The 24537-nt window shown below is 43.9% G+C and overlaps 1 protein-coding gene across 3 annotated transcripts in view; it reads left to right on the forward strand.

The window, feature by feature from the left end:
- The window catches only part of pknox2 (pbx/knotted 1 homeobox 2), a 64145-nt gene that overhangs the window by 34725 nt on the left and 4883 nt on the right, over positions 1-24537 (forward strand). For 2 of the 3 annotated variants that reach the window (XM_036525172.1, XM_036525173.1), the window contains exons 3-7: positions 12234-12342; positions 13942-14078; positions 20482-20653; positions 22782-22967; positions 23319-23369. In XM_036525172.1, the coding sequence (XP_036381065.1) occupies positions 12256-12342; positions 13942-14078; positions 20482-20653; positions 22782-22967; positions 23319-23369 (633 nt within the window). In that variant the 5' untranslated portion in view covers positions 12234-12255. The remainder of the gene's footprint in view (positions 1-12233; positions 12343-13941; positions 14079-20481; positions 20654-22781; positions 22968-23318; positions 23370-24537) is intronic. The other variant, XM_036525174.1, reaches the window with a different exon arrangement.

Genomic DNA, 24537 nt, shown 5'->3' on the forward strand with positions numbered 1-24537 from the left:
GGTGTGCGGGAGCGATTTGATGGCGATCTTTAGAAGATTGCTTCTCTCTCTGTTGCTCAGGAGTTCTGATTTCGGTGAAATGACTGCCTTCAATATTCAGATTTTAATCAGCTGAGCGGTGAATGAGTCCACTGTACTATAGGAAAACCAGCTTTCTGTGCTTGAGTTGGACATTTGTAAAGAGACTACAGCTACACATCTAGACCCAGCCAAACAGGATGTATACGGGAGACAGACCCGGCGCCAGAGACAAATTCACGGACGGGCATTACATTTCAGCCTCATTGCATAATAACATTAATCATCTTTCAAATTAACATTAGATTCCTACGCGTCTAACCACGTTATCAACAGTTTTTACTTGATCTTGAACCAGATAAATCCGAGACGTAGCCTATGGACAACCACCATTGTGCAGAATCACGTATAGGCCTAGACAAAAAAAAAAAAAACGAGGAAGAATTAATGAATGACGCAATACAACAGAGGAGTTGTATGAAAGCATCCTACTATTGGACCTAGCCTACTGAAGCAGTCTAAACACAAGTTTTATTTATTTATTTATTCGTTGTTATAGACTATAGCTATAGGCCTATCTTTTTCTTACATTTTGGTTTTTAAAAGGAAGGGACTTTATAAAACAGTCAAATGTAAGCAACTCATCTCCAACAAGTTTAAACACAAAAAATAATGTAAAACTAGGTATACTCAAAGTGCTATTTTCCGTTGTATATAACTATATGTTTTATTTTAAGGGTTTTTAGGGTTTAAGGATTTTAAGGACTGTAGCCTGCGTAAAAAAAAAAATTGACTAGGCTGCAAGCCTACTCACCATTACTGACGTTGAGAGACAGAGTGAAATCTTCTTAAAACACTATCCTTCCACTCCTCCCTGAACTTTTTGGTTAGGTCCTTTTCAAATGCCAACTTAATTAAATTGGCCTTGTATCAATGAAGCATGTAAGGTTGTTCTTTAGTGTGGAAAAAGAGTTCTCACAGAGTGCCATGCTTGCACCAAAGGTCAAAGCATGTTTGAGCGCCGTCATCACGCTTGGCATTGTTTCGTGAGGTTTCTGGAGGTGTTGTAGAACTGTCCATCATTGTCCATTTAACTCCGTCGGATGGAGATGAGTCCTTCATTTGCACGCTTAGGAAGTGGTGAGCCACTGTGTATGCAGACTCCACAATGAGTGTATCAGTAAGGTCCAGTAGAGGTTTCAGTTCAGACACATCCAAGAAAGTAGAATCCTCTGGGTCCAGAGATCTGAGCACATCCGTCAGCATACAATTGCGCTCCCCAAAGCGCTCCTTCATTTCCCCACAAACTGCATCAATACAACTGAAATACATCCTGCGTAGCTCTGTTTCATCCCTGAGATCTTCGCGTATAATACTTTCTTCAACTACATACATAGCAAAGTGAAAGTAAATACATAGTGTTTAGTGTGCGTTGTCTCTTATTTGGCATTATTGCATCCTTGCAACGCTTCAAGAGTGTCACAAATTCTGTCTCAGAGCAGAGATTTTCAATACACCTACGTACTGAATTTACAAGTTGCACACCTGTTAGCAGATCCATGTCTTCTGCCTGTAGCATCATATTAGTGGGGTCAAGATATGATAAGATTTTGTGCACCATCTCAGCAATGAACCTAAAGCTGGGTTCAGACATGGCCCGTAGTAAACCTGCTGCTTCAACTCACACATCTGCTCCATAGGCTGGAGTGCTGTTGATTTCTTGGAGCAGTGTGGCTGGGTCATCAAATGATCGCAGAATAACTGAGACCGTGCCAAAATGACCAGTCCAACGTTGGTTTAGGAGGCGCTTCAATGTCTCTCCCTTGTAGAGAATGGCAACGGTAGGCTTTCTGCAGAATTTGTAGAGCGTGTTATACACAGTGAAAAAGTCACTATGTGCTCCGTGACCAAAGTGCTCACAATCTCTATCAAACTGTTTTGAATGTCATGACTAGTATATCTAGCATTGTGTGGGATAGTCTGTGCTATCTGGGCCAACACAGCATCTTTCCACAAAGTATACTTTGGACAAAAATGATTCACATCCATCTTCAGCCATACAATCAAAAGCATTATGCTCACCTCTAAAAGGTAGCTGGTTCACTGCAAGGAACTCGACGACATCGATTATTGATGACAAGTAGTATCTATTGCGTTGCAACTGTTCTGCAACTGTGATTTCTGTACCGGTCTGAATCCGTCTCTCCTTGTCCCTCCACACAGCTTCACATTTACATTTACATTTATTCATTTGGCAGACGCTTTTATCCAAAGCGACTTACATAGGTTACAGTTCTTTACAATGTTATCCATTTATACAGCTGGATATTTACTGAGGCAACTGTGGGTTAAGTACCTTGTCCAAGGGTACAACAGCAGTGTCTCACAAATCTAGTGTTCTTCTGATGCTGAATGTTTATTAAGTCCTTTCCCAGTTTCCAGTGCATGCTTCCAGTCACAAAATCCTCTAATCGTAAATGTGGTGTCTGTGGCAGAGGAGGACGCTCGCAACTTTCTGCATGGGTAGCAGAATGCAGTATCTTCATGAGCAGAGTATTCCAGCCAGTCTCTGCTTCCATACCAGGAGCTGTTGAAGAATCTTTTTTTTTTTGCCTGAGAAAAGACATGCAGGAAAGTTACTTGGTTGGGTTTCTCAACACCGAGATCCCCTGGTGCTGCTGCCTGTGACGCCCCTTGCTTGAGGTTATGGCCTTGGCAAGTGATATTAGATCTACTAGCATCGCTGCAATGGCTAGCCTCGGCAGTTGGATCAGCCTCTTCCGAACTGCTACACCCTGGGCTTTCGCCTAATGGTGCCTTGCCACTCTCTCCTGCCAACCTTGGAAAAAAATATTGTGCAAACAAGCAAGGACTGGTGGTTGGTGGGAAGTGGGGTTGGTAAGGAGGCTCGTCCAGACGGGCACTAGTGACTCCCAGAGTGGGCCAGGCCCCCCAATTGCGCCAGGACTGACAGGAGATCTGTGATTTACTGGGCAGATTAAGCAACTACAGAGTTGACCAATGATTTGAATTCATGTAATTAATGAGCCTAATGACAATTTGATTGTGGAGTGATTTCAATATAGAATAGATCTTTTTATAAGATGTTGAGTATTATGTTCATTTTGCACAGGGAATTCAAATCCAGAAGTGAATGGAACGTTTTTTGAGCTAGCAGGGAAACTCTCTCCTCCTGATCTGCCTGGTCTATAAATAAGTAATACATGATTAACAGACCCAATATGTGAATTATTATAAGTGGTTTGATGTGTAGACAAGTGGCTATAAAACTGTGAGTCATAGAGCCACATACTGGTTAAGAAACTGGATGTATGACCAGAAGGATTCAGGTTCAGATCCTACCTGAATCTGTACTACTCTTCTATGGTGCGCAGATTGAATTAGCCCACTGTTGGATGGCTGCCTACTTATATAAACATGGTTAAACCTGACGTAGTAAAGCTGTGAAAGGTCCTGAAACTGTAACTCAAACCTGACCAGGCTTGAGCCCGACCAAAACCTTTCCTATTCCAAAAAAAAAAACAAAAACAAAGATAGGTTCCGTCTTTGTTGGGAAAACTTAACTATACGGTAAAATGATACAACTAACCAAATACAAATGGGAAAATTCAGTTCAACAGTTCAAAACGAAATTTTTTTTTCTGAAAATGGAGGGCAAAATAGTTGAAAACAAGGTATTGCTGTCTAAATAAATAAATAAATAATTTAAGCAATACTGCTTTCGGAGTTAGCCTTAAAACTTGAATTCCCTATGTATGTATGTATGTATGTATGTTGTTCATTAAAAACACGTTATTAGCGAAGATTTTAGAAAGCAGTGCATTCAAAACTGACATCCAGGAACCGACCGGTTCGAACCCAACATGTTTCGTCGGGTCCCAACGGGTCCGGGTCGGGTTACACTTATGATGTAAGCTGTGTCGCTGTGTCGGTGGGGTGAACATAAACTCGACGTCCTCCGACGCCTGCTACCGCAATGACACACGCACACTCTGCGTAATTCATGTCAGCCTTTTTGATTTTTTTTTTTTTTTTTTGTTCTTGAACGAAAAATACTTCAGGGGTGCTATGCGTCGCCACTTTTGTTGACTTAAAAATACTTAATCGATCGGTAGTGTATTAGACGAGCAACAATATTTTCTGTTGAAATTATATATGCAGTCTGACATGTAGAAGCGCATTCAAAACACGCGGATTCCTTTGGTTGTCTTCCTCTTCACATATATGCGTAGTGCGTACGATTCGAATGTAATGGTAATAAATGCTTTTAGCCATGCAAATTAGTCAATTTGCATACGAACCACAAGGCTTTGGGGAATTATGAATTTTCACTGCGGTAAATTGGAGCCACCTCTGTTTTAGCGAAGTCTTCTAATTTTAAAAAGCAGGGCGAACGCAATCAAATCCGAATGCGCTGTGTTCAGTCATTTACAAAGATACAAAGAAAACAAGATTTTGTGTTAGATTTGGTGGCTGGTTTAGCACTTTTTATTTTTTTTTACAAAGTTGTGTATTTCCATTCTTTTTTTCTAGTTAAGTATTATAAATATTAAAATACAAGACATGTATGAATGTTATGTTTTAATGGAACCTATCAAGTAACGTTTTGTTAAGTAATGATATTGCTGAATATATCCACACAAAATGATGTTCTACCGTATTATTTAGCAGTGCGCACTGTAAGTATGCTATACAAGGTGCATCAAGCTGTAGATTTTGGGTTAGTTTTTGCTATGTTCATTTCACGTCCCTATGGAAAGAAGAGTAGCGATACTGCACTCTGTGCCTGAGATGTACAGTGTTTACAGTGGGCTACCGCTGTTATATCCTTGAGGAAGACACCACGTAAATATGGTCCAATATCAAAAACGCTGGTGGTGCTTAAATGAGCTGCTGAATTTAAAGCGGTGGGCAGCACAGGGTCGCCCGGGATCAGACCGCCTTCGCTGTAAATAAATAATATTAAGCTGAAAGCAGTAATGAACAGTGGATGTGGAGATGCGGTGTGAGGGGGACTCTGCTCTCTCCGGTGCTGCGGGTTAATGAGCTGATCTGGGATCAGGGGGAAGGCCCTGTGCTCCTGCACGCTCACCGCGCCCCGGGGCGGTGTGGCCCGCGGTTGACTGCCAGGCTCGTTCGCCTCTGGCTGTGATGCAACCTTTCCCCCTTTATTAGTTTCGTTACAGCCCAGCGGTCCCTCGCTGCACAGGGAGCGTCACAAGTCCCCCTTGTTTCCCGCTCACACGAGTTAAGCACGGAGTGTCTGAAACTCACGTATTTACCGAGAAATATATATTCAGATTCCCTGATTTATTTATTCCTTTGTAAATGCCACCAGTCAGGACATTAAGATTCATGGTGGTTGGAATTTTTCATATGGTCGTGGATAATATTATTCATTGCATTTCCAGTTCATTCCTGCAATTTGCGAACTTCCAAGCAGGAAAGAGTGGATGCAGGATGGATTAATAGGCTTGTTAAATCCTAAAAAACGCGCGTTTTGGCCTGAGCATATTTCCCAGCAGCATATTTCCCAGTTTCCCAGTATTTATAGTGTGAACACAGAGAGGAAAGACTTCTGTCTCAGTATTACCCGCAATTGTGACACCCCAGTCATGTTAAATATTTTTCTAGCTCATCAACTTGAAATCTATTCAAAATTCAAGTTTGTGTTATGAGGGTAAAAGAAGTTGTCTAAAACCAAATAGCTGAGAGTGTATTGTAGACATATTAATGATGTAATATGCGTATGAAATATATTTGTATTCAGGCAAAAAAGCAAAAAAAAAAAAAACAAAAAACAAAAAAAACTATAACATGGTTTGGATTTGGAAGATAACCACAGAGCTAGCTGGTATTATCTGTACCATCAATACCAGGCCTTGATATGGAGCCAGTGTAAGCAAGTTGACCATCAGGGTATCACTGTATGATATGCTGACATTTTATCAATAAATGAGCCCCAGAATATTTGTCTCATATTCTACCAAAACAGACGCCTTTGTCTGTCTTCCAATCTGTCATTTTAATATGGATAGCATATGGATTATTTGCATGTGCTGCAATACATAAATATGGTCACATTTTTCTCTCCCCAGACACAAGCTGTTCAAATTTTCAATAGGATCTCTTCTTTTTTTACTGCTATAGCTTAAAGAAATGTAAGAAAAGATCTATTTAGGTTTTATTCTTTCAGCCTCCGTTCGTTTGATGGCAAAATGCTTTCATTCGTTGTTTGTGCAAACGATGAAAGAAATTCTCCTTTTGTCTTGAAGGCAGTGGTAATTAACTTGGTTGATGAATGTTCATGGAGATACAAAACTTTGTCCAAATCCTTGGGAACAAAAATAGACTAACACAGATCAGAAAGGAGCTGTGTTTTCCCACTGGAGACAGCAGTTTGTGTGCTGAGAAGTATGAGAGAGGAACAGAAAGAGATAGGGGTGGAGAGGCAGAGATGGAGGAAGCAAACGACACGTAGAGAGGAAGGGAAGCAGAGGTAGGGAGTGAGATGGAGGGAGATGGGAGAAATAAGTGTTTACCTCTACACTCCATCAATAGCCTCATCCCCCCAGGCACTTGTATAAATTATCCCTCGTTATCAGACGTCTTAACGATTGCGGTCAGAGGTCGCCTTAGGAATTATCGATGGCGAGTTTAGCCTTTCAAGAGGAAGGAGTCGGGCGATACACCTGTGAGGTGCGAGATCAATCCAAAACCTAATGGCGGTGCTTCATGTCCCCGTCCCACAGCAAGCCCGCAGAACGTGTCACCACTCTCTTCCCCCGCCCAGCCTCTTCCAAAACGCACAGTGCTCTCAAACCCCACAGAAAACAAATGGGTGCTTTAATTTCATACTGCACAGAGCAAATTGCCTCTTTTTTTTTACAGAGAGTTATATGTCAGGGATCATTATCCTTGTGTGTTACTGGAAACCGTTATTATCAATGAAAAAGTCACTGGGGTACAGCTAACTCCAAGACCATAACAACATGCAATAAACACTATGTCCCTCTGATGTGAAGTACTATTTCCAGATGTCTTTCCAGCAGCCTTTATTATCCTTTGCCAATATCAAAAACAGAAAACTTACAGTATGTCTCTGAATATGGTTAGGATATTCCTGGGTTTAGACAAGCATGTCATGGGACCTTTTCTCTGTGTTGTTGGATGCTGAGGATGGTGCAAAATTCATTGCATTTTGTGGGTTTAATTGCCTCTTCTTAGAATATGTAACATACCTGGACTTCCCCTGTGCACAGTGTATAACGCTGACCTTGCCTAAAATACTAATGTAGCTTATACTTTCTCCACTCCTATGTTGTCATGACTGTAAATGTGAAAGCACTGCAGTGTTCTCTCTGATCTTGATTGTTTTTCTAATCAAATCAAACCACAGTCCATCGTGCCCCCCTGTTTCTGAATGCCGTGCGCACCTTAGGTCTGTCCTTTGGTAAATGAGTGCTTTTTTAATCAAATTTTCTCATCCAAAAATGGACTGATATAATGAAGTGATTAGCAGAGTGTGTTAGGGGTGATAAGTACATGTGCTTTCCATTTCCAGTCTGGTCTATCTTCAAGCAGGCATATTAACAGTGCAGAGAGAAATGACTCCTTGGGTCACCGTGACAAGCCGGAGAATAGGATCTGTGCAAACAAAGTGGATCTGTCACTGCGTGTTTAAATGTATAGCCACACCGCCTGTCCTGCCATTACTTCGCAGGGGAGACCATTGGGAGCAGGGATATTACAGGTCTGATTATCCAGCAGCATTGCTGTTGCTGCCTGTGGATTTTGTGTTTGCGTGTACAAGTGTGTGTGTGTGTGTGTGTGTGTGTGTGTGTGTGTGTGTGTGTGAGTGAATGTGTGTGAGTGTATGTGTGAGTGTGTGTGGGGGTGTGTGTGTGTGTGAATGTATGTGTTTTTTTGTAAAGACTGTACGTGTTTGCATTTGTAAGCGTGTGTCTATGTGTGTGTGTATTTGTTGGGGTGCTTGCCTGTGTGCATGAATGTCTCTGTGTGTGGATGTGTGTTTGTACAGACCATATGCCTGTTTTTAAGTGTGTGTGCGTGTATGTATTTTGTCCGTCTCAAAGTCAAAAAGTCAAAGATGCCAAGGTGCAAAGAACAGTGCAGTGAAATGATGGTCAGCAGCAGGGCAGACTGTGCAAAACAGAAAAAATATAATTTACTCACAATCACAATTCACAATAGAAATAATGTTTTAAAAATATAAAAAGAAATAACTTAAGGAAGATATCAAACACAATAGAAAAATGTGCAAGACATAGAAAAATGTGCAAAACGAAGTTAGACTCCAGTATGAGCTGCATTTAGTGTTCTGATGGCCTGGGGGAAGAAGCTCCTATGGAGCCTCTCAGTATTGGAAATTGCGAAAACTAGGACAAAAATCAAACAAATGCACAGTCGGACCGGAGCTGCCGCGACGGCGACCGAACACGGCAGCGCCATCTTTGTATCTTTGCCATCTCTGCGCATTGGATGCGTGTTTGTGTGTATGTGGGTATGCCTATGATGTTACATGTAAAACACGTAACTGCACGGCACTTGTGGTTTTAGGTACAGCATTTCTCATGGAAGCAAGACTTTAGAGGCCTCCTAAAATACTGCACAGTAATTGGAATCACCTTATCTTAGTCTCATCAATTAATATGCAATTTTCCATTTAATTACCAACTCACACACCAAATTTGCAATTAAAATGAAGACCGATTACACTGAAGATGGCTTTTAACTGAAAACAATATGGAATAAGCAGCCTCTGTCTGTAATCAGGATACAGGTCACATACACAAACTCCTCACTTTGTACAATTCTGAATATCTTCCACACATCTCCCTGAAGTTGAATGGGAGCTATTTGGAAGAAGTGCTCATGGTGTTGACACTAAGATTACCATAGTGTGTTTTGTTGTGATCCTAAAATAGACCATGATTTTGGTCTATTAGATGGTCTCAACCTTTTCCGCGGTCAAGTTGCTGAGCTCTGGGATGAGGTCAGCGGCGACGCACACCTCCTGTCTGAGACAGAGGAACTTCTCCTGTGTCACTTCTTGTCCTCTTAGTGTTCGACCCACCAGTCGTGGATCACTCCGAGCCTCAACCTCCCTCGTTCTCAGTGTATCTTTCTCCGCCGCACTCTTTGTTTTTCTTTCTCACTCTCACACTGTTGCACCCTAATCTCGTTCTGTTGCTCTTTCCCTCCCTCTCTCTCTCTCTCTCTCTCCTGCGTTTGCTGTCCTGCGCTGGCTTGTAGCCGCTCTATTGCTCACTTGCTCTCGTGTTCGGCATCTCGCTTTGTCTCTCGCTCACCCGGTTGCTCTCTCGTGATCTCTCACTCTCCCCCGCTGTCTCTCATTCTTTCGTTCTCTCCGTCTCTGTCTCTTTCTCCCTGCACACGTTGGGAACACCATTTTGGCATTGGCCTCAGACTGCATGAGCAGTCTGTGTCGCTTGGAGATGTTGTCCCTGTCAGCTGAACGGTCAAAGACCCCTCCTCCAAAGCTACCATTATAGATGACACTCAGTGAAGATCCAGCCATGTGACTTCTTTATGACATTCTTTCATAAAGTGGGTGTTTCTGAGTGTCAAGCACAGACCAAGATCATAGTTTGCAGCAATGTGTCTTTCATAGGTGACCAAACGTGCACCATCACTTATGGCTTAAAGGGTTAGCTCAGTCTAGTTTAGAGAGACCTTGCAGATCATGTTTCCATGGGTCTGTTGTCTCTCTATGACAGAGAGGGGTGAAAGGTCAGAGGTGAAGGTCAGTGGGATTAGGGTCAGCTGCACTGGTGTTGGCTCTCCTGTGTAAGCAAGAACAAAGCCAGGATGGAGCACTGAACGAGAGCAACTCACTGGACCGTGCTGTGGGTCTGCAGTGTCCAGAGCTCCTGATCTCTCCTTGATTGGGTTTGTAAGGTTTACTGGGAGGGAGCTGCAGTATGCAAAGGGCACCATTCAAATTCAGAGTGAATTCAAATTCAGATTTTTCTTTTTTAGCTCTGGTTGCCAACCCATAGAAGGCAAACATTTTCAGTGAATTAATAAACAATCAATAAAATAGTCCTTATAGATCAAATGGGGCTCCCAAGTTTTTCAATGAGAACACTGAAATGTTTTAATTTCATCTACATTACTTCATTGAAAATTATTGTGGAATTATTGTGATTACAATGGTCTAACTTTTCAATTCCATGATGTCCATGGTGTATTTAAATGCACTTCGTATACAAGTCATAGTTAGAAACAAAGCCTCTTATTCTGGTTAGGTTTATGTTTTGGGCCATGCATTTCATTTTGATGTACTGGCACTAGAATATGATGTTTATATGACTATATAGCATATTTGCACAAGCAGCACAACAAGAATTCACAGACATATACTAGTGGTAGAGTATGCAAGTAAGTCTGTAAATACATTTAATATGCATATTCGGGTTCAGTAAATTGGTAAATAATGCAGAGAAAGGTTAGTAATTGAATAAAGGATGTACAGACATGTTGATAAGTGGTAGAGTATGCAAATTTGGTAAATAGGGCCCAGACAGGTCAGTAAGTAGATGAAATATGTACAGACAGGTTGGAAAGTGGATAAAGTACGTGCGGACAGGTTGATAAGAGGGTAAAGTACGTGCAGACAGGTCGGTAAGAGGGTAAAGTACGTGCAAACAGGTCGGTAAGTGGGTAAAGTACGTGCAGACAGGTCGGTAAGTGGATAAAGTACATGCAGACAGGTTGGTAAGTGGATAAAGTACATGCAGACAGGTTGGTAAGAGGGTAAAGTACATGCAGACAGGTTGGTAAGTGCGTAAAGGATGTGCAGACAGGTCGGTAAGTGGGTAAAGGATGTGCAGACAGGTTGGTAAGTGGATAAAGTACATGCAGACAGGTTGGTAAGTGGATAAAGTACATGCAGACAGGTCGGTAAGAGGGTAAAGTACGTGCAGACAGGTTGGTAAGAGGGTAAAGTACATGCAGACAGGTCGGTAAGTGGGTAAAGTACATGCAGACAGTATTTGTCCGTGTTGTCTCCCCTGAACTCCCAGGACAGTGTCTCCAGGCCTATTATATTCACAGACACCCCCAGCGGTGCTTGACCCTCTGGGACCGCCTGCTGCTGTGCTGCTCTGCCGAATGTCAATTAGCTGAATGACAACAGTTTTAATGAGCTCCTGATTGGCTCTGCAGTGTAATCATCCAATCACCCTTTAACTGCTGCATTAACCTGTCGAGAGCTGTTTTTGTTCCTCCAACACTTCGTTGCCACTGATATGTCTGGTTATTTCCAGCCCTCAGCCTCATCTGACAAACAGTATTCAGTATTTCAATACTATTCTGTGTTCACAGAATACCCCTTACATTAGCCTGAATACATACACCTTTCATTATGTTAACATGCCTCTCCAAAGTTTTTCTGGGCTTTGTATTGCGTTAAATCTAATGTTTTATTTTTTTACTTTTATGTTGACTTTCCAATCACTTTTACTGCTTCTACAAAAGTAAGAAAAGTAAGAAACCAATATGTGGACATTTTAGTTATCTTTTTGATTTCAGCATTCTGTTGCCTGTTCTTGATGAATAGTATACATATGTTTATACTATAAAGTATGTAATATAAATGTTTAATTTTAGAGATTTGCCATCTGAAATATAGTATTAAGTTTCTCTAACTTTTTACGCACTGTTAAATCACAGCATCCCCTGGTGGCTGGTCCTGAAAATCAGGGAAGAGATGCACAATGCTTTGTTTTCCTGCATTGACTGCATTAGGTGTGTTTTATGTCCAGGACAATGGATGACATTAATGTCTAGACAGTTTCCAGTCCTACCCCACTTATTATTGTTTCACTGTAGAAGGGTGCAGATGATTGCCAAAACTTTGGTTTATTGTACATCCGTCATCTTCAGGTTATATTCTTGTGGATTTTGTTGCAAAATGTTTATTTGATTTTGCTACAGTTAAGTGTTTGACATATTAGAATACTTAAAAACAATGTTAATTTGGGTTGCTTGTGGGATGACAAGAGGAAGCGAAATGCTTCACATCTATTTGCATCTCTTATCTAATATATTTTGTAGTTATGCTCGTATGTTATTGCATTACTGCTAAACCAAATGTAGTAAAACCATGCATAAAACCATTCTGTGATTTTTTATTTTTTTCCCTCCAGGGTCTCAATGTGAAGCTGTCCCATGATGCAACATGTGTCCCCAGCACCAGCACTGACAATGATGGCCACTCAGAGTGTTCCTCCACCAACATACCAGGAGAGTCAACAGGTGACTGCTTGCTAGCTAAGAGGCCTCACTGCTTCAGGTCTGAAGGATGACAGGCATAAAAATTGTAGTGATCTATGAATTGTACTGCTGAATTGTATTGATCTTTTTTTTTAAAGGAAAAAATCATTTAATTTTGAGGATGACATTGACTGCTTAAAGCACTGAATTCAGTTAAGACGTGCCTGAACAAAGATTTGCTCTGTGTCTGAAAGCGGGACGTTCACCTCTGCACCTCAAACGTTTCAAGAATCAAGAAGAACTTTATTGTCATTGTGCGAGCACAACGAAATTGCATTTGATAGACAGTGTGACGTATGCCGTCAGCAGCAGAAGAGTGCTGCCTTGCCTGTATCACTCAGCGCTTCACTTTCAATTTCCTCAGCTATCTTGCATTTCTAGCTATGCAAAGTGAGGCAGGTTTGCTGGAGCACCTCCCCCCTGTCTGTGTGAGCGTCTCCTTCCGCCTCAGGGATTAGTGCTGGGGGGGAGGACTCTTGAGCAGCAGGAAGTGCAGATCAGAGCTAGTTAAGTGTGAAGAAGCTAATTTACTTCTCATTTGGAGCTGGGATTAAGACCTGAAGCTTCCTCCTCAGACTAAAGCAGGGGGGGGAGGGGCCTCGTTTCCAGAGACACAGCACGAACACGGAGTGAGAGCTGATATTGCTGTGCAGCAGGAATCAGAGCTCAGGTCCACATACGACCAGTTGCGGTGTCAAGTCAGGGCCCTGTCATTGCAGTTTACCATCCATATCCATTTACCATCCGTATCACAATGTGCTATGCAATTCATGTGGTGTAACAGTTATTTATTATTACTGTCTCCGTTACTGAAATGCATTAATAATTTAAAAAAATAGCAGACGCCTATTGTATATACACCCTTCAATATGATGAAGTGAGTATGTAAGCCATAATGAAGCACTTTAGAGCATCACACTATAGTGTGGTATCTGCCCAAGTTCTGGCTGTAAGCTCTGAATGTCAGTGGAATGTGTATTGCCCTCTCAGATTGGGTTGATCTGCAGAGTGCATGAGCAGAGAATGCTTCAGTAAACCTACATATAGAGTGGCGCTCTCATTGAGCGCAGTATCTGCAACATTCTCAAATCAACATTAGCATGTATGAGTCATGCTTGTTTCTGGTCTCCTCTGCTGACAACCCTGGTAATTTCCTGAAAAACTATTGCTTTCAGCGTCTGCTTTTTTTTTTTCTTTTTGAAAAGCATAACAGAAAAAATTGATTACTGCACACTGTAGGGTAACCTCTCCCCTCCAGGAAGAATGAGGAACCTTAATCCTTACTGGCTTCAAAGTGATGCAAAGAGGAAGCATGCAAAATTTGGAAGAAATCTGATAAGGCATTCCTGCAAAGAGGAAGCAGGGGAGAGGAGGGGACATGGGATGCTATCTCCGGTATGAAGACAGTGTGGATGAGGCCGTTCTGAAAAGAAAGGCCTGTTTACTTTGACAGTTTTCTGTGAAGTTCAACATGCATCAGATAGCCTTTGCATATTTCCATGGTGCTGGTTCAATCTCAGATGGGTTTCATGTAGCATTCCTTAGTCGGTTTTTTTTTACATTCTTGGTTTCTTGACCCAGATGACGGGCACCGCTCAACAGAACTCCAAGGCACAGCCGGTTCACATCCCAGCATCCTCGGCTGCAGGGGCCACTCCAGTCAGTGTGACCCTTGACCCCCAGGCCCAGCTGGAGTCTGACAAGCGTGCTGTTTACAGGTAAAGACTTGACCTCTCTGCACGTTTCACACTGGGCCTTGCGATCCCACACTCCTCGGCTTCAGCAGATTAGGAGTGCGCCTGTTATTTCACACCACCTTTCCCCCGTCCTTCGTAACAGTGAGTGTATTTTTCAGAATTATGTATGGTCCTAAAACGATGAGCAGATGTAGCTGGATTTTCACTGACTGAAATCAGTCACAGACTATAACTGGAGAGCTTGGTTTGCTGGTGTTTTAAGCCTCAATAGTTTGAAAAGTAGTAATTTGCAGTGACATGGTCATAGGTTCCAATCCTGGACAAGAGACAGCTCTTGTACCTCTGAGCAAAGCACCTACCATGAATTTCATGACTAAATATATCCATCTGTGTTTTTGGGAAATGTGTAAAATCTAGGCTACTGTGTGTAAGATTCTCTGGATGATCTGTAAAACAGACCAAAAATGAAATGAGTAAAATATTCAAATTCAATACAGCTATAAAGATTGTAGAGACACCTTGTAAAAGTTTTAAAATGTTTCACCTGTGCAAAATCATGTCGTTTTCTGTTTTCGGTCTAGCTAGAGATGAAAATTTGTCCTCTGTTTTGGCTCGGCGGTTTCAAATTGGCTGACACCTCGCGCTCAGTTCTCGACTCGTCTTCCTTCGCCTCCTTGTCTTTGTGCGATTACCCATGTCTCCCGCCCGCTCCTGTCGTATCCCGTGGCTCGGCTCACCCCCAAGGCAAGCGCTGTGAAGGCCTCGCCAGGCCTGGGGCTGGATTTCTGCGCTCCTCTGAGATACGGGGCCGTCTTTGATGTGCGCAGCCAGCCTAAGGGTGCCTGCGGGCGGTGAAAAGCACAGCGTCAGCCCAGACCCGCTCCGCCTGCTACGACCGCTCCCTCTTCCCGGGGCGGCTGCGCGCCTCCTCTTTGCAGTTAGGAGCAACCAAACCAAGAATGAGGCTTTTTGATAAAATTCGGTGTTTTTTTTTGGCCTGTATTTTTTCACAGTTTGCGACACACTTTAAGTGCTCAAAATATCCAGAGGTGAATGAGATCGCTGTCGGCCGTTGCCTATGAACCGCAGCAGATTGCATGGCACAGCTGCTTCAGAAAGGCGATAAGTTGAAGCTCATATTCGTGATCACGTTTTTCGATCCATGGAGGGTTTTCCTGATTTCTTTCTTTAGATTTGATTCAGACGTTCAGCAAATAAGACACACTTAGCCGGGTTCAGTAAGGGACATACGTTCTGTGCGTATGGACAGTGTGATTACAGCTGTAGTTTGGATTTTTATGAAATTTTTGGCTCTGTAGCACTCCATCTCTGGGCCTCAGTGTTATTCTTTCTGCACAATTCCAGGATGGGAAGTTCGAAAGTGTTGAGAACAGCACTTTGTGTCCTCGTAGCACTTTGATTTAAAGGAGGCGCCTGTATCCTCTTTAACAATTATGCCTGCACCAGTTGTTTTTCTAATTGCCAGGATTGTGACTTAGTGCCGAGTTGTATCCTCTGTTCTCTGAGCCTAGTTGCTTAATTATTAACAACGGAATCAATGCATGGTACCGTAATTACCCCTAACGAGGTGCCGCACTCCCAATAAAGTATGCTTGAATTCATCTTGTCTTATTAGAGTGCAGGTAGGGGGTCTATTTTTCCTCTCGCTATGATGAAGACAGTACTGTTTAGGAGAATCATTTTGAATACGTTGCATATTCAAAATGTCTCACTGGTGGCAGAGCAGGTTTAAAACAAATGATCACTGGTGCTGTACCCCTGAAGAACTGTGTACTGTATAATGGTACAGGGGACATTCGTAGGGTATAGCGGATAATGCATTTCAGTCACAAACAAAGTGCCATAAACCAAGTGTGCATGAAGCCAGACATTTCAAGTAATTTGAATTGTAAATCAGACTGTTCCCTCGAAGCAACTTGTCCCTGTCTGTGATCTCTTCACACACATCTATCGGCCCTAAGAAAGACAGTTGCAGCTGCAGTCGGTCGTGATTCAGGTGCCATATTTTAATTTTTTATGTTATTCTCTGTTTGTGGCCAATCATTGTTATTATTATTATTATTAGTAGTAGTAATAGGAGTAGCAGTAGTAGTAGTATCACTGAAAGTATTGTGTTCATTTCTCCTCCCTGCTCACTGCTGAAACAGAAACCCTGATGGACCAGAATATTTGCATTGAGACAGGATTTTGGACTCAGAGTGAACAGGCATGCTGACAGTCATTGAGCTCCAGTCGATCTTGGAATTCAGTGCCATGACGCTGGACACAGGGGGCATTCATAAAGTAAAGCTTTAGAGACACAGCAGAGGTGCTGCAAGCCCATATCACGCACTGTGGGGGGACTTTTAATTTGGCAGAGCACGGGAGATAGAGTCAGCCTACGCGAGCCTCCGTGATGCACCATAAACTCTGTGTACGTTTGCCGCTGTGAAACTCTTCTGGTAATTCCATCCCCACTTCCAAATGGCTCTCATTCTTGGAGGATATGTTGCTTGCCACTCTTTTAAAAGGCATTATTAGTTTAAGGATCATGTTTGTCAAAATGTCAGTGGTAAATGGCCCTTGGTGATATAGTATGATTTGTGTGTTTATTCTGTTTGTCAGTTTGTCACATACATAAAACCCCTTCAATACAGTCATGAACTCTCATGAAATGACTGTAGTTCTCTGTCATTTTGGAGAAAGGACATATTGTGTTTTCTTTTTGTCATTTTAAAGAAGACTTTGACCTGAAGTCAAAACACGGAATCATTGCTTAAGTCATTCATTTAAGTAAATGCTTTTTCCTGGCTGTCAACACCGATGGTTTACCTAAATGGTCATTTAGTGAACAGGTCAAGAACATGCTGATAATTTGAACTAGCAATATGTATGGTCTTTTTTGTATGAAAATCACATTTTCAAATGAAATTAACATCTGAAACTGACACCAAAATCTACTGTTGCTCACATCAGGGGCTGGATGAAAAGAGACAAAATGCACAATACCTTAACATGGTGTTTGTGAAAGTTTTGACATACCAGGAAGGCAAAGATGATTACATAAACATAATAAAAGCTATAGAATGAAAGGGCGGGTGTTTGGATGAGGCAGAAAACTGAGAGCCCGAATGCAGTCGGAGACCAGGTGAGCACACTGCGGTGGATGAAGCGGGCTGTAAACTCCTTACATTTTTTGCGTCAAAGACACCAAATAAAAGCAAGTCATCAGATCCTGTCGTCGTCCCCCCAAGCCAAGGTGCTGAAATGTGCAAATCCTCCATGTGATTGGCCAGGATCGCTCAAGGTTCCACATAGTAATGAAATCAAAGTGGCCGGACAAAATGTTTTGGACTCGGCGGCGCCTGGGCTTGAAGCATGCAGATGTAACAAAGTAGCGCACGCACACACACACAGACACACACACATACACTATAAGTGAGTGAATCAAAAGAGAGGGCTCATTGTGATGCAGCGACAGGCCTCGCCGGAAGCGTGATTCGTGGTTGTGCGCTCTCTCTGTGAGGGGCAAGCTCCCAACATGTAGCCTGGGGGGGAAAGCCAGCGCCAGGGGTAGCGCGGCAGGGGTCACAGAAAAGCAGGTTCTAATAAACGGAGCAGGCATGTAGCGGGCTGGATTAGGAGGTGCAAACACACGCGTACTGCTTCCTAGCCCCCCCCCCCCCCCCCCCAAACTCGCTGTGTGGGCTGTCAAAAACCGTACAGTGTGGAGCAGCTTTTCCTTTGACAGACGCATAAAGATGGGCAGAACTCTGTTTTCCTCACATTGCCGGGCAGCCAGCGAATTTGCGATGCTTGCTCGAACTGTATAAAACATCTGGGCTTGTGAGGAGAAAAAAAAAAGATAAAAATGCCTTGATTTAGCACTTCATCCTAGTTTTACCCATTGCATTTCTCTTAAGAGATAGAGGGCATTTCCATTCCTCTTACTCTGATTCATGGAGAAGTGTTATTTTGTGCTCTCCAGGATAGGAATATCTGTGGGCCGCCTCTCAGCTCCCTCCTTGGCCTGTAAATCTCACTTTATGGGGTCTTTAATGACCCCCCAGTCAGTCGTTCCAGTCCTCCGCAGTGCAGATATTCCCAGTTCCTCCTCTCACCACTAGGGGCACTAAAGCACCAGCTTGTACTTTTCAGCAATGGGAGTTCAATTTGACTATTCATTCACTTCTACTTTTTCATAGTGGATCAGCAGATGTGCCCATCTACACCAGAAACAAAAGTATATCTTCTTAAAAACTTGATCACAAATATTGCTGATTTGGTTGGGAAGCATTTTGTTGTGGTTGAGCATTTTAGTTGAATATCAAAACCTGCTCTCTTCATTTATTTTTTTTTCTAGTGCCCTTACATCAGAAGGTCCTTAACATCTGAGAAATATTTCAGTGGTGCACAATAGAAAACTATCAGATTCCCTCACTGAATGCCATTGTATATTTATTTGTGTTGAGGGACAGGATGATGGCACAATAAAAATTTTTTAAATTTATTTTCCTTTTCTATTTTTGTCTGAGACGCTATAACATATAATGTTAGACTGCCTGCTACAGACATAAATATGTGCTTGATATGAGAAACCACGGTCATAGCTGTTCTTATGAAAATAGGGCAAATAAGAACACATTTTAATATGTAGGCATTTGCTGCATTCCGTGTACTTAGAATCTACAGTAACTGCCCTATACTGCAGCTAAAAACCGTGCACAGTGGACTGGAAGTTTCTGTCCACGGCACTTCCCATCCGAACCTCTAAGCCCAGTCTAGCCATCCTCATGAAGCAAAGACGGAGTCCATTCGCTGAGGTCGGGAATAAACAGCGTTAAGCTTTTCATTTTCAACGGTTCGGGCAGCGCATTTTCAAAGGTTAACAGATTAGCTTCGCCCTTGGTGGCTGCATTCAGGCTCTTATCCGTCTGTAAAAAAAACGGTGAGGATTTAAAGTTTCGGAGAAGGTCGCGGTGCTGGGGAAGGAGAGGGAGGCTGGAGGATATGAAGCAAGTCCTTCAGCCATACGTCGCTGTGAATGCTGCGCGGCCCCTTCTCCTCATGCCCAAATGAATATCTGTGTCACATTTCGAGACAGGAGAAGGTGTGAATTCCAGGTTCAAACAGGCAACACGCTACCCGTTGTTTGGGTTATGTTAAAATGTTTTAAAATCAGTTGGTTTTAGATATCGTGGCTGGGTAAAATCTACGTTTTATCCGATCCCTCACCAATACAAATGAAAGCAATGAATTGTCTTTTTTGTTTTCTTACTTTTTATCCACAGAGATGCACTTCTCCCTTGGCTGGGGCGCGTTGTTTATTGCTTTTAGATTTTGTGTATTTTCACGCCTCCGTGTGGGCGCGGGTACGGGGGGCCCAATAACGGCGGTGTTTACCCTCTGATGAGGCCCGTGAATCCCAGAAGTGCGGCTGTGTTGTGTCTCCATGACGCCGGCCCGCCAGACTGCCGGCTGCTGTGTACCCAGCGCTGCTGCAAAAATATGACCCTGCAAGAGTCCAGGCCTCGTTATGAGGAGCAAATAACCGTCCCAGAGCTGGAGACTCCAAATATCGCTCAGCACACACACAGGGCAGCCTCGGGCAGCTGGAATTAAGGCTTATATCAAGTTTCAGTTTATGATTAACTCTCAGAAATGCTTTATTCTTTTTTTAATTGCTGCTAAAATGCTGTATGAGTTTGTTTTCGGCTTTACGCGAAAGCAGTTTTTCATTTTATGATCCGTAGTTAGGCTGCTAAATGAACGCAGTGAAAACCACAGAGAGGTCATAATCTATAGCAGGCATGTCACGGCAGTGATTCAGAGCCTGGGCGGGCAGGCAGCCGCAGTGGCTTCCCGTCTCCTGGTGGGGGCGCTGACGAGGAGGAGCGGGAGTCTCACTCAGCCCCAGGACTCCGGAATCCGAAGGGACTGCAGATCGGAGCTCCTCACAGCCCGCCTGTTTAGTATTCCTCTCACGCGCCCTGAAGGGAGCCGCATTAAATTGGGATCAGGCAGATTAGAGTCTAATATACCGGGCTATTAAAGGCTGCAAATGAGAGCGATGGGTTACAGCCAGGCTGGGGCCCGCTTGCTGAATCCCAGGGTTCCCGTATGCTACGCACACTACCTCCTCCTCCCCCCACATCCCCCCCCCCCATCCACACACAACCCCCAAAATGGACAGAGATTGGAAGGAAAAGGGCTATTTATGGTGGGACTTCGTGTGTTCTCCACTGATGGAGGTGAATACTCACATTGTTGTTTGAAATGGTAGTCATGTCACTCTTCAACGATTACAGGATTACAGTGGAAAGGGCAGGAGATGGCCAGGTAGGTAGGCATCCAGAGTCCTACTGAGATGAGTGGATCAGTGTTCGGCAGGCTGAGCTTTCCTCTTTTGTCACCCCCCCCCCAGACACCCCCTCTTCCCGCTGCTCGCCCTGCTATTTGAGAAGTGCGAGCAGGCCACGCAGGGCTCGGAGTGCATCACCTCCGCCAGCTTTGACGTCGACATCGAGAACTTCGTCCACCAGCAGGAGCAGGACCACAAGCCTTTCTTCAGTGAGGACCCCGAGCTGGACAACCTGGTCAGTCCTTCCTTCCGTTTTGCCCAGTGGCTCGGTTCACACCCCCCCCTGCTGGTGGAGGTGGGGACCACCACGGCTCCTTGCCAAACCAAGCTCCTTGGCCGCTCCGGCGCAGAACTCCCTAACTGACCCCCAGGGTGCTCTGAGCCCACTGAACATCAGCAAGGAACTCTGGCGTAAAGGAGACCAGAAGGCCAGACGCATTAGCCATCATTAAGGAGCAGGGCCACATGCTCTCTTTCTTTCCCTTCTTCTGCCCCTCGCGTACCCCTCTCCCCAAGCCCTCCTCACTGCGTGACAGCTAGCTGTAATTAGAAATTAGGGGAGGGAGTGAAAAAAAAAAGGTCAGCGTTCATCATTATGGGGGCGCTCGGCCGACAAGTGGTGAGCAGTCAATTAACTCTGCATCTGTGTGCTTTACGAGGCGGTGGTCACGGGCAGCCTCCGTGCACCGTAACTCTTGGCCAGGACAGATATACTGTGCGCCTGGGCGCTGGAGAGAGATGGCACGGGGCCCTGATTAAATGAGCTGCAGTAATTGGCAGATTTATCCCCTCCTTGGCGAAGCAGTTTTCCGCCCATTCTGGTGCCCTTGAGGGCTGACTTTGAGAGCGCTCCGTGGGCGAAAGCAGAGGGTCGGCTCAAAAGGGAGCCGCTGATTAGAAGCACTCGGCCTTCGCCGGGCTCAAATCCCGCCAGAATGTCACAGCACCGCCCCGAGTGAAGGGTCAGGATCAGAGACACTTCAGAGGGGGAATGTCAGAAACAACCTGTTCCGGCCCACGTACAGATAACGAGAAATAATACATGCACGTGTGTGAATGGGAAAGTGCATGAGCGAGGCGTGAAAGGCTGATGTCTCAAGATAAACATAAGAAACATAAAAATTGTATGCATACTTAAAAAATGATATGCATACTGGAGAAATGATACCGGGTACAGAGAAAGAGAGAGAAAAAAAGAGAGCGAGAGATACAGACAGACTGACAGACAGATAGGTGTGCTTACAAAGCAAGATTGTACTTGGGCTACTTGTGGGTAAACTCTCAATTGTAACCCTGCAAACAGGGTTTTGTATAAGCATCCCACAAGTACAGAGTCCATACAATGTACACAGGGCAGATTTAATGTGATAGTCATTATGAAAATCCAGAAAGGACCAATTACATTTTGTAAAATAATGTGGGTGACTCCCACGCTTGTCATTGTCCTGAAGCTTACTTCACCGCCTCTAACACCATGCAGACACAGGACCATACATCCCAATACAGTTTAACACAAAGTAAATGACATAGTCTGTTGGAATGCCCACACAAAAGCACAACGTAAAATAAAGAGCTGTCTGGCCCAGAAAGGAGAATACAATGTGGCAGACTATTTGACAGCAGTGAAAGTTAAAAAAATACAACAAAGTACAGAGTCAGTGAGCGCGGTCCAGTCGTAGAGACCAGCCGACACTGGCAGACATGGTTGCCCAGTGAGGACTGGCTGGCCCCACACTGCCAAGTCCAAGTGGTAGAGACAGAATTGCATTTCCTAACCACATGTGAAATGTATACTAAGACATAACAGAGTTATTTTCCCAAAATAAATACGATCTGTCCACTGTTCATAAGCCTCTCAGACATAAAAAAAAACTTCCAGTCCTTCTTGGAGACAAGAGAAATGTGCAATGCTGGTGTCACAGTTGTATTACTGCCACAGTCTGAGAGACAATGAGTGACACAGAGGCAACCGTTTATTTTATTTGAATTAAGTTGCATTTTAGATTGAGAGAGGCAGTGCAAAGAAATTGTCTATAGATTGGTAAATGATGAAAAGATGCCATTCTTCTTTCATTTAATAAAGCTTGCTGTGCCTGGCTGTCCCATGTCAATGAGAATATTATCTACTGGACTCCATAAATACTTAAGGCTGAGACTGTTACATCCCACATTACCATCTATTAAGCAAAACATTAAGCACACCCAAACCATGTTTTGGATGACTAAATCCTGAGAGAGATTCAGGGAATAGTATGGGTTAGCTGTCTCTGAGGTTCCTAGGTATAGTGCTGATGGTATGCTCTCTTGATAGCCCCTTGTGAAGAATCACAGGCAGAGACACTAGCGCCCCACTGTCTCCTCAGATGGTGAAGGCCATCCAGGTCTTGCGGATCCACTTGCTGGAGTTGGAGAAGGTCAATGAGCTCTGCAAGGACTTTTGCAACCGCTACATCACCTGCCTCAAGACCAAGATGCACAGCGACAACCTGCTGAGGAACGACCTGGGCGGCCCCTACTCCCCCACGCACACCTCCCTCGGCCTACAGCAGGTGAGGCAGCGCCTTGCTTGAGGTGAATTTCAGTATCTGTTGAATATTGGTGTTGTCTCTCTTACCATAAAATTCTTATACCTCCATACCTGCACAGCTTCACCTGTATATGGCAGCTGTCAATGTAGCGCAATAGCCACCGATATTGTAATTGGTTAGAGCACCAGGCCTTGCTGAGAGACTGTAACCTGCTGCTCCTCATGTCTTTTGGATATGGTATGCACTGTTAAGGTGAGCGCACACATCTGTGATGCGTACACTGTTGAGTTATTCCCTGTTGAGTCAGACAGAGGCATGTGGAGTCAGTTATTTGTTTGTTGTCTCTTTTCTCTTGTCTTATGAACATCCTAGCTGCTCTTTGACCCCACCTCCTCAACAGTCCAGACTCTTAAAGGCTCTCTGGTAGGTCAGAAGAAATAAAGGGCGGGGTTTTGAACAAGCAAAGCTAATGTTCTTTGTGTACATTCAGACAGACAGAACTGACGGACTGACTGACAACCTTGTGAATCTTTCCCCTTACCCCCAAATTGCAGTACATTTCCATGGTGACCAGGCACATCTGTTTGGCAGTGTATGATAAATGCATGAAGTTACAAAAATAATAATATCGGAGGGGAGTGAGGAGAGGAGAGAAAGAAGGAAAGAGAGAGAGAGAGCGAGAGAGAGACTTTGCCTTTCATAGAAGGGAGAGAAGGATGGGGAGGGGGGTGAGAGAGAAAATGGAGGCCGGCTGATGAGTTTTGGTGCCCTGGCATGTTGAGGTACACATTTAATTTTTAATAAGTAATTTTCCGGAAAATAACGAGGGGGAAGTTAATGAGATGGAAATCCTGCCCGGTGTCCGTGCACAGGGAGACTTTATTTCCCATCTTTCTCGAGGCTCCCGCGAGCTGACGGAGAGCTGATAATCAGAGTGGGTTTACAGCCGTGATGCGTGGGTCACTCCAAAGGTGAGCGCAGGTGGGAGGACAACCTGCTCTGAGTGTCTGCTCTCATCTCCTCTCCTCTGACTGGCCTCTTTCCTCTCTCCCTCTTTCCTTTCTCCTATCCATTGAGTGTCTAGCACCAAGCTTTAGCTGGAACAACAAAAATTAGCTGGACCCTAACCATGTAACATGTAAGCCTGTTTGGTTAAATCATAGAATCGAAGGGTCAGTGTACCAGTCTTTTTTGGCGGCCGTGATTAGCTGGGATTTGGTAACATCTGGAACTCAAAACTGCACCTCCATAGAACAGATTCAGGGAGTAATTGCTTTTGGCCACCAGGTGTCAGGTCTGTTACAGTCAAGAGAAGCTCAGTAACTCTCCTCTGCTGAGACAGCCCTCAGCAAACTAGAGCTAATGACATATTGTTGTGGGTGATTCTGTTCGTACAAGTTCATTTTAGGTCGGTCTATTTTCTAGTGTTCAGCATTTCTGCTAGTGTGCAGACAGTAATCCTGTGATGGGAGTGTTGTTTATGAAGGGTGTTTTCAGCATGAGGCATTCTGGGAGCTTCTTCACTTGTCCCTCAGGTACAGCACACTGGGGTCTAAGGAGGTGTTTTGCCCTCCCTCTCTGTGCTCCCTCC

Source organism: Megalops cyprinoides, chromosome 3 (genome assembly GCF_013368585.1).
Source record: "Megalops cyprinoides isolate fMegCyp1 chromosome 3, fMegCyp1.pri, whole genome shotgun sequence".
NCBI lineage: Eukaryota > Metazoa > Chordata > Actinopteri > Elopiformes > Megalopidae > Megalops > Megalops cyprinoides.